Source organism: Carcharodon carcharias, chromosome 14, assembly GCF_017639515.1.
Source record: "Carcharodon carcharias isolate sCarCar2 chromosome 14, sCarCar2.pri, whole genome shotgun sequence".
NCBI lineage: Eukaryota > Metazoa > Chordata > Chondrichthyes > Lamniformes > Lamnidae > Carcharodon > Carcharodon carcharias.
This window is the reverse complement of record NC_054480.1, coordinates 16291964-16305036: the sequence shown is the minus strand read 5'-3', so window position 1 is coordinate 16305036 and position 13073 is coordinate 16291964. Positions and strand designations below refer to the sequence as shown.

Below are 13073 nucleotides of genomic sequence, written 5' to 3'. Positions count from 1 at the left end.
AACAACTTGATCAAAGTGATAGGTTTTCGGGAATGTCTTTAAGGAAGGAGAGCGAGGAAGGGAGGTGGAGAGAGTTAGGGAGGGAATTCCGGAGCTTAGGGCCCAGGCAGCTGAAGGCAAAGCTGCCAATAGTGGAGCAACTAAAATCAGGGACGCTCAAGAGGCCAGAGTGAGATGAGCACGGGTATCTTGGAGGGTTGTGGGGCTCAAGGAGATTACAGGGATAGGGAGGGGATGAGGTCATGGAGTGACTCGAAAACAAGGGTGAGAATTTTAAAATCACAATGTTGCTTGACCAGGAGCCAATATAGGTCAGCGAGTACCGAGAAGCAGCAGGAGCTATGGTGAGGCAAGAAATGGGCTGCAGAGTTTTGGGTGACCTCGAGTTTACAGAGGATAGAATGTGGGAGACCAGCCAAAAGTGTGTTGGAATCGTCGAGTCTGGAGGCAACGAAGGCATGAATGAGGGTTACAGCAGCAAGGGGGGCGAAGTTGGGAGGTGTGACGGAATGGGAAATGGGTGGTCTTCATGGTGGTGCATGTGCGGTTGGAATCTCATCTCCGGATCAAATGTGACACACCAGGGTTGCGAACACGACTGGCTTAACTTCAGACTGTTGCTAGGGAGAGGTTATGGAGCTGGTCGTTAGGGAATGGAGTTTGGAGCTGGGTTCGAAAACAATGGCCTTCAGTCTTCCCAATATTTGGTTGGGGGAAATTTTTGCTCATCCAGTACTGGATGTCGCATAAACAGCCTGATTAATTTAGCAATGGTGAAGGAGCCGAGAGAGGTGGTGGTGGTGAGGGGTGCCCCCGGTGTATGTGTGAAAACTGATGAACAATTAACTCTGGATGTCTCAAGTCAGTGAAGGTTCTAAGATGTAAGCTAAAAGCAAAAAACTGCGGATGCTGGAAATCCAAAACAAAAACAGAAATACCTGGAAAAACTCAGCAGGTCTGGCAGCATCTGCAGAGAGCGGCACAGTTAACGTTTCGAGTCTGTGACACGATGTCTGTGACATCTTTTGGTTATCTCCAGCTATCACTGGTCCTCTATCCAGCTCTACCTGTCCCACCCCCCCTTAGACCAGCTTATATTTCACCTCTCTTCTATTTTTACTTAGTTCTGTTGAAGGGTCATTCGGACTCGAAACGTTAACTGTGTCCCTCTCCGCAGATGCTGCCAGACCTGCTGAGTTTTTCCAGGTATTTTTGTTTTTGTTAAGGTGCTAAGATGTAGTCACTGTTGTAATGTAAACAATAATGGCAGCATACCAAGCTCACACAAACAGCAGCGTGGTAATGGATGAGATAATATCCTTCAGTGGTATTGGTTGAAGGATAAGGGTTGGCCCTAAACTCCCTTCTGAGCAGGGGAGCGTTCCAGTGTCTATGTGGAGAATTCCTCTGATTGGATGATATTATTTCTCACATCCACTTCCTGCCTTTTTTTTTAAAAAAGAGCTGCCTTTTGTTTTTTTCTGTTTCAAGAGAAAGAGATTAAAACCCAAGCAGAATTCACCCTCTCCTCCTCTTGCCTGATTAAAAGCTGCCTGGTTTCAGATGCACTGTTTGATGCAGACATGCATGAGCAAGCATGGGGAACCTCCCTGTGAATTTTCTGGTGTTGGAGTTTAATTTTCCTGGTGGGTGCGTGTCAGCTGTGGCTCACTTTTTCACCCTTGAGTCGCAGGATTCTGGCTTCAAGTTCCCACTCCACGGCTTGGAGCCCAAAAACCTGGGGCTGACATGCAGAACCGAGGGAGCACGGCACTGTCAGAGGTGCTGTCTTTCGGATGAGACGTTAAACTGAGGCCCTTCTCCGGCGGATATAAAAGATCTCATGGCAATATTTCAAGGAGGAGCCGGGGAGTTTATACCTGGCGTCCTCTCCAATATTTATCCCTCATCCTGGAATCATAAAAAACAGACAGGTCATTATCACATACTTGATTTTTGGATCTTACTGTGCACAAATTGGTTGCTGCATTTCTACATTACAACAGTGACAACACTTCAGAAATACGTCATTGGCTGTAAAGCACTTTGAGACGTCTGTCAGTTGTTAAAGGCCCTATATAAATGCAAATCTTTCTTCTTTCTGAACTTTTAAAATCGTGAGGGATGCTTTTGCTTCATCACTCTCTGTTCCCGGGGCACAGCAGCACCCCCCAACCCCCCCAGGCAGCTCCTGGGTGACAAACATGCCTCTTTGCTTAATAGGATTCCCAGTGGATTGACGGAATGAAAGCTACCTGGGCAGAGGTAGGGGGGCCAGTGGGGTTACGGGGTGTGGGGTGGAGGGTGGGGGGGGGGATGGTGCTGCAAGGGGAAGGAGGGATTTGATATTATCTGTAAACAGTATTTTTTGGGAAGAGCCTGTCCTAAAGAAGGGAATCTCCTGAGCACAATTCTAGCAGAGGCACAATGGGCTGAATGGCCTCCTGCTCTGCAGTACGGTCCTGTGATTCCACGCTTAACTGATGACTTCCAGGTTGGAGATTTCTCCTGCTTGCTCAAATTGTTCTGTCCCTTTCAAAGTACCAATAATATAACCATTATTCCTGATTTAAATTCTCTCTGCTCCGCACTGTTGGCGCCTTGACAGGCCCTTACCACTTTAGAGAACTGATTATTCTTGGCTGTGTGGTGTTGAGTAACAGTGGGTTGATATTATTGTGTAATCACCACCTGTCTTCCAGTATCTCATCTTCTGTCATACCCTGTCCATCTCCTCTCATTTATATAATGGACATTTCTTTGATAAATGGAATTTTCTCACACTTTAACCTGAGAGAACGCTTAGCATCTCTTCCCCGTCCTCTACCATCCCTCATCACCCACCCTTCACCACTTTCTACAGCAGTGTTCTATTGAGTGACAGGAAATTCCCAGAATATTACCTAGCCCCACTTTAGAGCAGACAGTGAGTACAAACTGGGCTAGCCTGGTTAGTCTATTTTTTCCCCATCCCCCTTCTTTCCTTGTTAGGAAACATTTTCACGGCAGACTACAACTGTGGAGAGAATCATAGCTGAACCCTCCTCCTCTGCTTGCGCAAAGTCCTTACACATACGCCACTTTACCAGCAAAGTGGTGGTTGGGGGCGGGGGGTGGATAGCAGAGAGTAGTGGAGATTCCTCCAGTGCATACTGTCCAGTGTCGAACCCAAACCAAGCGGTTTACCCAGCCCAGTCCTGTCCGAGGCCTGTTCCCAGTCTCCTGCCCCCTACTGGAGGGGGGTTGTGTGGCCTGTCCCCTTGCCTGCTGCTATTCCTTACAAATTGAAAGGGTTTAATTGCCAGCCTGTGGTGCCAGCCGCTCAGCCCTTTCACCCCTCTGCCCAATCCCGCTAACCTTTGCCAAGAGATGAAGCAATTGTGTCAGCTGGTCGACTGGTATCGTCTGTTACCCAGACTCTTCCTCATCACAGCTGGGAGGTAACTGGATGATGATGAAATTGTTGTGTTTGTGAGGGTCTTAAAACCCTCCAGTCTTTGAGTTGGCAACTTGATGAAGTCTGATTTTTTGCAAGTCACCCTTTTATGAATTTTCCTTTTTTTTTATATATATATATATATACACATTAATTCTTGAGACGTGAGCATCGCTGGCAAGATCAGCATTTGTTGCCCATCCCGAACTGCCCTTGTACTGAGTGACTTCCTAGTCAGTGTTGCCAACTGTGATTGAGTAATTTACTGGATGTTTCATCAAGGAGCACCCCCCCGCCCACCCCCCCAACCCGCTCCAGCTATTAGTCAGCCAGCACATCCATCCTTGTGACGTAGTGCCCTCCTCCTATGCCAATTGGAAAGCAAAAAGACTCATTTCCCAATTGGCTGATGCTTGACTGTCAGTCAAACAGCCATCTCCTCCCCATTTTCAATCTGGTAAAGAGAAATGTTCAAAGAAAACTTAAAAAAAAAAGCTCCCTTTTGCTATTGCCCTGATGATTTTTCTCCAGGGTTGCACATAGCTGTGTCCTTGGAGATTGATCTGTAATTCCTGGAAATACTCCAGGCCGATCCTGGAGGGTTGGTAATCCTAGGTTCTAGGCCATTTCAAGGGGACAGTTAAAAGTCAACCACATTGCTGTGGGTCTGGAGTCACATAGCAGTCAGACTGGGTAAGGATGGCAGATTTCCCCCCCCCCCCCCCCCCCGAAGGGCATTAGTGAACCAGATGGGTTATACGACAATCTGATAGTTTCATGATCGATATTAATGAGACTAGCATTTTATTCTAGATTTATTGAATTTAAGTTCCCCTAGCTGCCATGGTGGGATTTGAACTTGTGTCCCCGGAGCACTAATCCTGGTCTCTGGGCTACTCGTCCAATACAATACCACTGCCCCACCATTCCTCTCAATCTTCTGAATTCACAATCTTGCAAATACATCACTTTCAGCATTAATCTGAGGGAGAACTTCTTATTTTCTGGGTTTTTAATTCTTCCCTCCCCTTCCCTCCCCCCACCCCGCTCCCCTCTCCCCCTCCACTCCTGAAGTAGACCCCTTGCTGGGCACCTTCAGTTGCCCAAGACTCTGTCAATGTCCACATATAAACCCTGTGTGATGCCTGCAAGACTATTCCATTATGAGGTACGCCGAGGTATTCGCTGCCCCATCAAATACTCCACAGGCCAACAGATTATTTGAGTCATTATTTGAAAATAATGACTGAATCTTCTGACTGAACAACCTCCAAAAGATAATTTGATCACACCCATGAGGCCTTAAATTCACCGCCCTGCTGCTGATCTTGATCTGGCCAGTAGGTGGGGCAAATGTGCAGCCTGGTCAGTTTATTATGTGCAGAATTATTTTTCATGTTTATACAATTTTCCTGATCCCCATCCTGATATTCCACAGCTCAGATTTTTAACTAAACTGTTGTGTGCCTTAGTTTTCATGTTTGTTTATTAAGCTTTAGATTTACCACGTCCCTGGAACACATTTCTGTCTAAAGGCTTTCTTTCAATATAAAATAAAATATGCATCTGGTTTAATTCCCAAAAGGTTATGGGTTAGGGGGAGTGCATCAGTGCTGGTGTCCCCCAGCCCCACCCATCACCACTCATTCTCCCGCGTGCTCTCCCCCCTTTCCCCCTCCTGGGCGCGCTCCCCCCCCCCCCCCCCCGGCGCGCTCTGCCCCTTTCTCCCCACCCCCGCGCGCTCTGCCCCCTTTCTCCCCCACCACCGCGCGCTCTCCCCCTTTCTTCCCCACCACCGCGCGCTCTCCCCCTTTCTCCCCCACCCCCGCGCGCTCTCCCCCTTTCTCCCCCACCACCGCGCGCTCTCCCCCTTTCTCCCCCACCACCGCGCGCTCTCCCCCTTTCTCCCCCACCACCGCGCGCTCTCCCCCTTTCTCCCCCACCACCGCGCGCTCTCCCCCTTTCTCCCCCACCACCGCGCGCTCTCCCCCTTTCTCCCCCACCCCCGCGCGCTCTGCCCCCTTTCACTCCCCCACCCCCGCGCGCTCTGCCCCCTTTCTCCCCCACCCCCGGCACGCTCTGCCCCCTTTCTCCCCCACCCCCGGCGCGCTCTGCCCCACCTACCAGCACTTGGAGTTGTTCATTTTAACCAGCTATTTACTTAGTTACCATGACAATGTTGTCACCAGGGCTGCTGTAGCGTTTGGAGAAAGGCAGGATTCTTCCTATGAAAGGACAGCCTTATTATTTGCAAAAGAGACCTTCAAAAATAATAAATAGCCCGTTTTTAATTTTATCCAGCCACAGTCAGCAAGTGTAAGACTGCTGGTTACCCTCCTCCCCCTCCTCCCCTCTCCCCCTCCTCCTCCGCACCCCCCACCCCTGGTCCTCCACCCCCCACCTCCCCCCCTCCGTCACCCCCGCCCCCACCCCCTTCCTCCATCCCCCCCACCCCCTCCTCCGCCCCCTTTTCCTCTGACCCCCCCCCCCCCACCCAGGCTTATGGAGACCAGCCTGAATTTATGTATCTGTAGAGACGGCACACCTATCAGTGAGTCACTGGGTTTGACTCTTGGGAAGTGTGTGGCCTGTTTATGGAGTTCCTGGTTAAACTTAACTTATTTTGTTGTAAGCTTCTACCTGATTACTCGGCATCAGTGACACTTAACTGATGAAACCACTGTGGCTTCAAAATGAACAGGACTGGTTTGCGATCCTGCTTGGACACTGGTGGAGGGAAGGGACTTTAAGAGGTGTGTGTGTGTGTGTCTTTCAACCTTCTCTCTTTGCCCTTCCTCCTCCTCCTCCTCCCCCCGCCTCCACCATTAGGTGCTCACTGTTTGAGCGTGGGCACAGGTTTGTGGGGTAGCTGGCTGCCCTCTGGATGCCTCTCCCTGCTGGGCATTCCTCGAGTGTGGTGCACAGATGGTGAGGGTATTCGAGTATGTGGAATACCGTCGTGGTCCTGGCCCTTGCCCAGGATCCTCCCCGCGCGCTTTTCCGTGGGAGCCCCTTGACCCCAATGGGGGCAAGGAAGCCCGTCTAATATACAGTCAAAATAAAGAGGCTACTCGGCCCATTGCCTCCATGCCACGTTGTTACTATCCCTTTCCCAGCCTCTTCTCATTGACCCAGTGGGGTTGAAGTCACCATCCAGGCAAGAAAGATACAGCTTTCCCACGGTGTCCCTTGCTGCTTTCACCACGTGTCTGTGGTGTAACGGGCTCTGCTGTGACTTGGAGGAGGTCGAGGGGGAGGTGTTTGGACAGGGGCTTATGATGTCCGTAGGCAGAATCGTAACCGTTGAAAATTAGCGGCACAATGTGTGCCCCATGTGCTCTCTTCAGATCAATCCACCTGTACGTTGATGAAACAATTCTCTCTCCCAGAGTTTTTATTACCTGTGAGTCACTGATTGAACTTCACACTGTTTTCATCTGAGTTCACTATGCCTTGATTAAGCAAAAAGACATCAGTTGCTTGTGTATATGTTTTTGTGTGTACGTGTGTGTGTGTGTATGTGTGTGTGTATATACATATATATATAATATATTTTGTTTGTATAAAGTTTTAACATGAAAATTAAAAATAAGCTGTAAAATAAATCTGTCTCTGCATTTGTTACATTGGCTACCGCTTTAAAAAAAAAAAATCGGTGCCCAGCAAGATCCCACAAATACCAGTGCGAATAATGATCAGATAACCTGTTTCTTTTACTAATGTTGGTTGATGGAGAAATATTGACGGAGGCAAGGGAGAGAACTCCCCCTGCTTTTTTTTTCAAACATATAAATAAGTCCACCTGAGAAGGCAGACTGGGCCTCGATTTAACATCTCATTGAAAGCCGGTGCCTCTGACAGTGCAGCACTCCCTCCTTGCTGGCCTGGATTATGTGCTCAATTTTCTGAAGTTGTTCTTGAATCTATCATGATGTGACTTGGAGGCAACTGTAACTTGGAGCCAGGCCTGATACTAAGATCCTGGCAGGAGAACCCAGGCCTGCACTTGGCGTCGGGGGGTGGGGCGTGGGGGGGGAGGGGGGGCGGTGTGGTATGTGCTGCTCACTGTAGTGCAATGTCAACCTGGACAATTAGTAGACTAGCACGAACCCCCAGCTATTGTAAGCGTGACACAGTTTAAAAATAAAGGTTCTCCCATTTAAGACAGAAATGAGGACAACTTTTTTTCTGTCACAGGGTTGTTAGTCTGTGGAATTCTCTTCCCCATAAAGCAGTGGAGGCTGGATGTTGAATGAATTCAAAGCCGAGTTAGACAGAATTTTGATCTACAAGGGAGTTAAGGGTTGTAGGTGATGGACAGAAAAGTGGGGTTGAGGCCACAATTAGATCAGCCATAACCTTATTGAATGGTGGAGCAGGCTCGAGGGGCTGAATGGCCTACTCCTGCTCCTAATTCTTGTGTTCTTCTAAGGCATGCGTACTGCTGCTGTAACCTTTGGAGTCCCCCAAGTAAGGGCCTTCTCTTCACCGAATCTCTCAGTGCAGAAGAGGCCCTTCGGCCCATCGAGTCTGCACCGATACATAAGAAACACCCGACTTACCTGCCTCATCCCATTTACCAGCACTTGGCCCATCGCCTTGAACGTTGGCCCCCTCCTATTTCTCATCTACATGCTGCTGCTCCTCCGGTTCCACGCCTATGCTGATAAAACCCAACTCATCCTCTCCAAGCCCTCTCAACCCTTCCGCTCTTTCTGCGGTATCAGGGCTGCTCCTTGGACATCCAGTAGTACAGGAGCAGAAATCTCCAGTTAAAAAGTTGGAAGACTGAAACCATCACCCATCCCCCTCCATGGCCACTAACTGAAGGTGAGCCAGACAGTGGGGTCACAATTGATCCCGAGATGAGCGGCCCAGCTGACCAGATGGTAACCAGGCAACCTGTTTTTGTTATGCTGTTTTGAGGGATACGTTTTTGGGTCAGGACAGTAGGGAGAGAACACCCCTGCTCTTCAAAATAGTCCCATAGAATCTTTTACATTCATCTGAGGGGGCAGATCTGTTTAACATCTCGCCCGAAGCTTGTGACCCCTGTACACCACTGGACTGCAACATTGATTTTTGTGCTCAAGTCTTTGGAGTGGGATTTGAACCGAAAGGCAGGAGTGCTACCAGCTGAGCCATCGCTGACATTCAGCTGGTGTGTTAGTTGTATATGTCTTTTGCGCCCAGGATAAAGATTACCCTAAACCTAAAACTGACTCAATGCTGGGAAACAGTTCCAAAGATGCAGTGGCTGTTCCTCATGGGGTGAGCCCAGTGTAGATCAGTGAACCACTTTACCGCACCCTCACCTAATCTTTGCACCTTATACTCCCTAGCCCTGGTCAGTGGATGATGAACAGGGTGGGGAACCTCTGATCACACCCACCCTCTGAAGCTTGGAGAAAGGAGATTAATTATCACGCGGCCCACCCTACCTGAAGTTTGTAGCGTTGTATAATTAAAGAAATTAAATAAAATGGACAACAGCTTAGCCCCCACGTTTTATATTTTTACATTGAATTTACAGGGTAGAAACAGGCCATTCGGCCCAACTGGTCCACGCTGGTGTTTATCCTCCACACAAGCCTCTTCCTACACCACCTCACCTATCAACATATCCTTTTCCTTTCCCCGTCATGTGTTTACCTAGTTTCCCCTGGCTTCAAGCTATAGTTATTCAATGTCCGATATTTCTGTATCAGAAGGAATTCTCTCCCTTTAAATGTCTTTGCAGGAGACGGTTAAATCCTGTAAGCAGATGCAGCAGCCAGTCTACCCGGAGCTGCAGTGACTGACAGTCAAAGCAAAGCACTGGGCATCCAGGACTGGATCGAGAATACGGAGTGAGAGAGCCAATCAGCGTGGGCAGAGAGGGTGGGCATTGAATCTGAAAGTTCGACTGCTGCTATAATGCTGAGTATGTTTTGAAGGTGGTTGGGGGGGTGGGGGGTGGGGGGGGGGGGAGAAAGAGAGAGAGAGAGACAGAGAGAGAGTGTGTGTGTGTGTGTGTGCAGCTCAAGCAGTTATCAGCAGCTCACACTCAATTCTCTATAATCTCATGCACACATACAGTAACAAGGAAAGGTTTCTGGACCTGAAGAGTTCCTGAAAATAGAAAAGAGGGCAAAAAAAATAAGCTTGGGGGGGGGGTGGTGGAATTGGTTTTATTTTGAATTTGAGATTTCTTGTGTGTGTTTTTTGTTTTGAAGGCTCTTTTGCCTTCTGCTCTCCTTCGATTCGGACCAGAGATGATGGCTTGCACTGAGATGATCACGCTGTGTCTCCAGGCAGGGAAATATACAGAAAATAACTCTGCCAGCGGCCATGCCACCACGGGTGTGCCGGTATTCATTGATGTGAGTATAACTACAAGGCGGAGTGGGTCTTAGAACCAGTTGAAATTCTTATTTCTATGAAATCTTTCAGTATCTGATTTTAAGCAAAGAGGGGAAAAAAATAATGCACGGAGCTGATTTAACAGCATATGTGAAACCTCATTGATATTCTCAAAGCCTCCGAACGGTTTTGTCTGGCTGGAATTAAATGTGGTTAGCACAGCCCGGGAATGTGTACTGATCCAGGTTTCTTTTCTCTGCATCTCTGCGTTGTGTCTTACTGAACTCTTGTGAGCTGCCTTCGGAGGAGTACTTTCAGCTGGCGGTATGAGTTAAATTCACAAGGGGATGGAACAGCTCCTAAAATTTAGGAACTAATTTTCTTCAGGTGCGGTAAGAGCTCAGCATCAGTTATTAAGTTTAAAAAAATTGATCTTTCAGCATTGGTGCAGGGTGGGGGGTTTGGGAGGTGGGGGGGCAGCGGTAGGAGCTGTTTTCAGTTCCCTCTCCCCACTCCAAAATCAGGTGCTGGAAAAAGTGAAAAAACGTAAGGATATGGAGTTTGCATCTGACCCTTCATGTGAAGCAGCTGTATTTATGTTTATCTTCTGCTGGAGCAGATTGTGTGTTCTCGCTGTGACTATTTGTCTAATGCAGCCTTTTACTGTGAAAATGTCTCTAGGCAGTCCGTAAGGATTGTGGATTTTTGCAGTAAGATTTAACTTTGCCCTGTTACCATTAACCATCCAGGAAAGTTGCCCGGGAATTCTTTTCCAGCTCTCCATCTCTTGGCTCAGTGGTGGCAGCACTCACGCCCCTGAATCAGGAACCACTGAGAAACAGTCGCATAGAGTCTAGGCTGACAGCCAAGTGCAGTACTGAGGGAGTACTGCATTGTCAAAGGTGCCGTCTCTTCTGATCGGATGTATAACTGAGGCCCCGCCTGCCCTCTCAGGTGGATGTAAAAGATCTCGAAGAAGAGCAGGGAGGTTCTCCCTGGTGTCTTGGCCAATATTTATCCCTCGAGCAATATTCTTATAACAGCAATGCAATAGAAAAACACTACGGATGCTGGAAACCTGAAACAAAAATCGAAAGCACTGGAAATGCGCAGCAGGTCAGGCAGCATGTGTGGGGAGAGAAACAGAGTTAACGGTTCAGCTCTGTGACCTTACACCAACAAAACAGATTATCTGGCCATTTATCTCATTGCTGTTTGTGGGTTCTCGCTGTGTGCAAATTGGCTGTCTTGCTTCCTTACAACTTTGACTGCGTTTCAAAACAACGGCTTCTTTGGCTGTAAAGCACTTTGGGAACGCCCTGATGTCATGAACGGCACTATATGAATGCAGGCCTTCTCTCCCTGGTTTGTACTGATCACAGCTGGGGAGTTTTAATTGGCTGCAGTGCCTCAAAAATTGAACAGAGTTTCTCCTCCTATCCAGGACCCCCCTGCTGGAAATGCGCACACTTGGACATCAGACAAAGGCAGCACTGGGCTCAGCTCTGGTGTCCTTTGCAGTTAAATTGTCCATCTGGATTGACACATGAGCATAGTCTGAGGGATGGAGATGCACCCTATTCTGTGGAATTCTCGTCCCCAGAAAGCACTGGAGGCTGGGTCATTGAATTTATTCATGGCTGAGTTAAATAGACTTTCTTTATTCATTCATGGAATGTGGATATCGCTGGCTAGGCCAGCATTTATTGCCCAGCCCTAATTTCCTTTGAGAAGGTGGTGGTGAGCTTCCTTCTTGAGCCGCTGCAGTCCATGTGGTGTAGGTACACCCACAGTGCTGTTAGGAAGGGAGTTCCAGGATTTTGACCCAGCGACAGTGAAGGAATGGCAATATGTCAGGATGGTGAGTGACTTAAGGGGAACTTCCAGGTGGGGGTGTGCCCATGCATCTGCTGCCCTTATCCTTCTGGGTGGTAGAGGTCATGGGTTTGGAAGGTGCTGTCGAAGGATCCTTGGTGAGTTTGCTGCAGTACACTTTGTAGATAGTACACACTGTCGCTACTGTGTGTAGGTGGTGGAGGAAGTGAATGTTGAAGGCGGTGGATGGGATGCCAATCAAACAGGTTGCTTTGTCCTGGATGGTGTCAATCTTCTCAAGTGTTGTTGGAGCTGCACTCATCCAGGCAAGTGGGGAGTATTCCATCACACTCCTGACTTGTGCCTTGTAGATAGTGGACAGGCCTTGGGGAGTCAGGTGGTGAGTTAATCTCTGCAGGATTCCCAGCCTCTGACTTGCTCTTGTAACCACAATGTTTATATGGCTGGTCCAGTTCAGTTTCTGGTCAATGGTAACACCCCCAGGATGTTGACAGTGGGGCATTCAGCAAAGGTAATGCCATTGAATATCAAGGGGCGTTGGTTGGATTCTCTCTTGCTGGAGATGGTCATTGCCTGCCACTGAAACACACCTATCAAAACACAGCTTTTACAGACTGTCAATGACCTACCGTCATGTCTCAAAAAAGATGAAACTATTCACATGGCAATACTAGATTTCTCAAAAGCCTTTGACAAAATTCCTCATGAACTGTTCTTGTCCACACTTCACTACTATAGAACCAGTGGGCCCTTATTAAATTGAATCTGGCACTTCCTTACCAACAGAAGAAGGATGGGTGATGTGTGATGGGAATCATTCTCTCCTAGAGATGTCCTCTCCAGAATGCCCATGGAAACTGTTAGGACCTTCACTCTTCTTGACATGCATAAAGGACCTTCCTGACAAATTGTAAAACAGGGTGTGACTATTTGCAGACGACTACGTGGTTTACGCATCAGGATCACACACACAAGATCATATCAGTTCACTCCTAGATGATCTTCTGGAATTGCAAAAATGGCAGGACCAATGGGAGATCCAATTCAATGCCAAAAAATGCTATGTCAAGTTGATCACCAACAAAAGGATGATTATGACACAGCCGATGGTAAATGCGGAGTTGTTCAAATCCCAGAGGGAAACTTGGAACAACTTTTTATAAAGCTAAATTAAACATTTATTAATTAAAATATTTTAAGCACATACATATGTCTACAAATTACTATGATAACTTCTAAAAGATCCCCTAATTAATCTGGCTCTCAGCTATATCCCTGTTAAGGCAACTGTAAAACATAGATTTAAACAGACCCAGGAAAAGCACGCTCTGGACAGTCACATTCAAAATGAGTTTCTTTCAGCTTTGGGTCCTTGCAGACAGTGGTTTGAGTCTTACAGGCTGGACACTTTAGATCTTAGAATCCCTCTTCTTTTACTGTGAATACAATTGTGGTCCCT

At 47.9% G+C, this 13073-nt stretch overlaps 1 protein-coding gene across 2 annotated transcripts in view; it reads left to right on the top strand.

Moving 5' to 3' along the window:
- Nucleotides 1-9264: 9264 nt before the first annotated feature.
- Nucleotides 9265-13073, top strand: part of LOC121287486 (N-terminal EF-hand calcium-binding protein 1-like) — a 163368-nt gene continuing 159559 nt past the window's right edge. Inside the window, exons 1-2 of one of the 2 annotated variants that reach the window (XM_041205416.1) lie at nucleotides 9265-9359; nucleotides 9652-9798. In XM_041205416.1, coding sequence (XP_041061350.1) covers nucleotides 9691-9798 — 108 coding nt within the window. In that variant the 5' untranslated portion in view covers nucleotides 9265-9359; nucleotides 9652-9690. Of the gene's footprint in view, nucleotides 9360-9561; nucleotides 9799-13073 lie in introns of those variants that run through there. The other variant, XM_041205415.1, reaches the window with a different exon arrangement.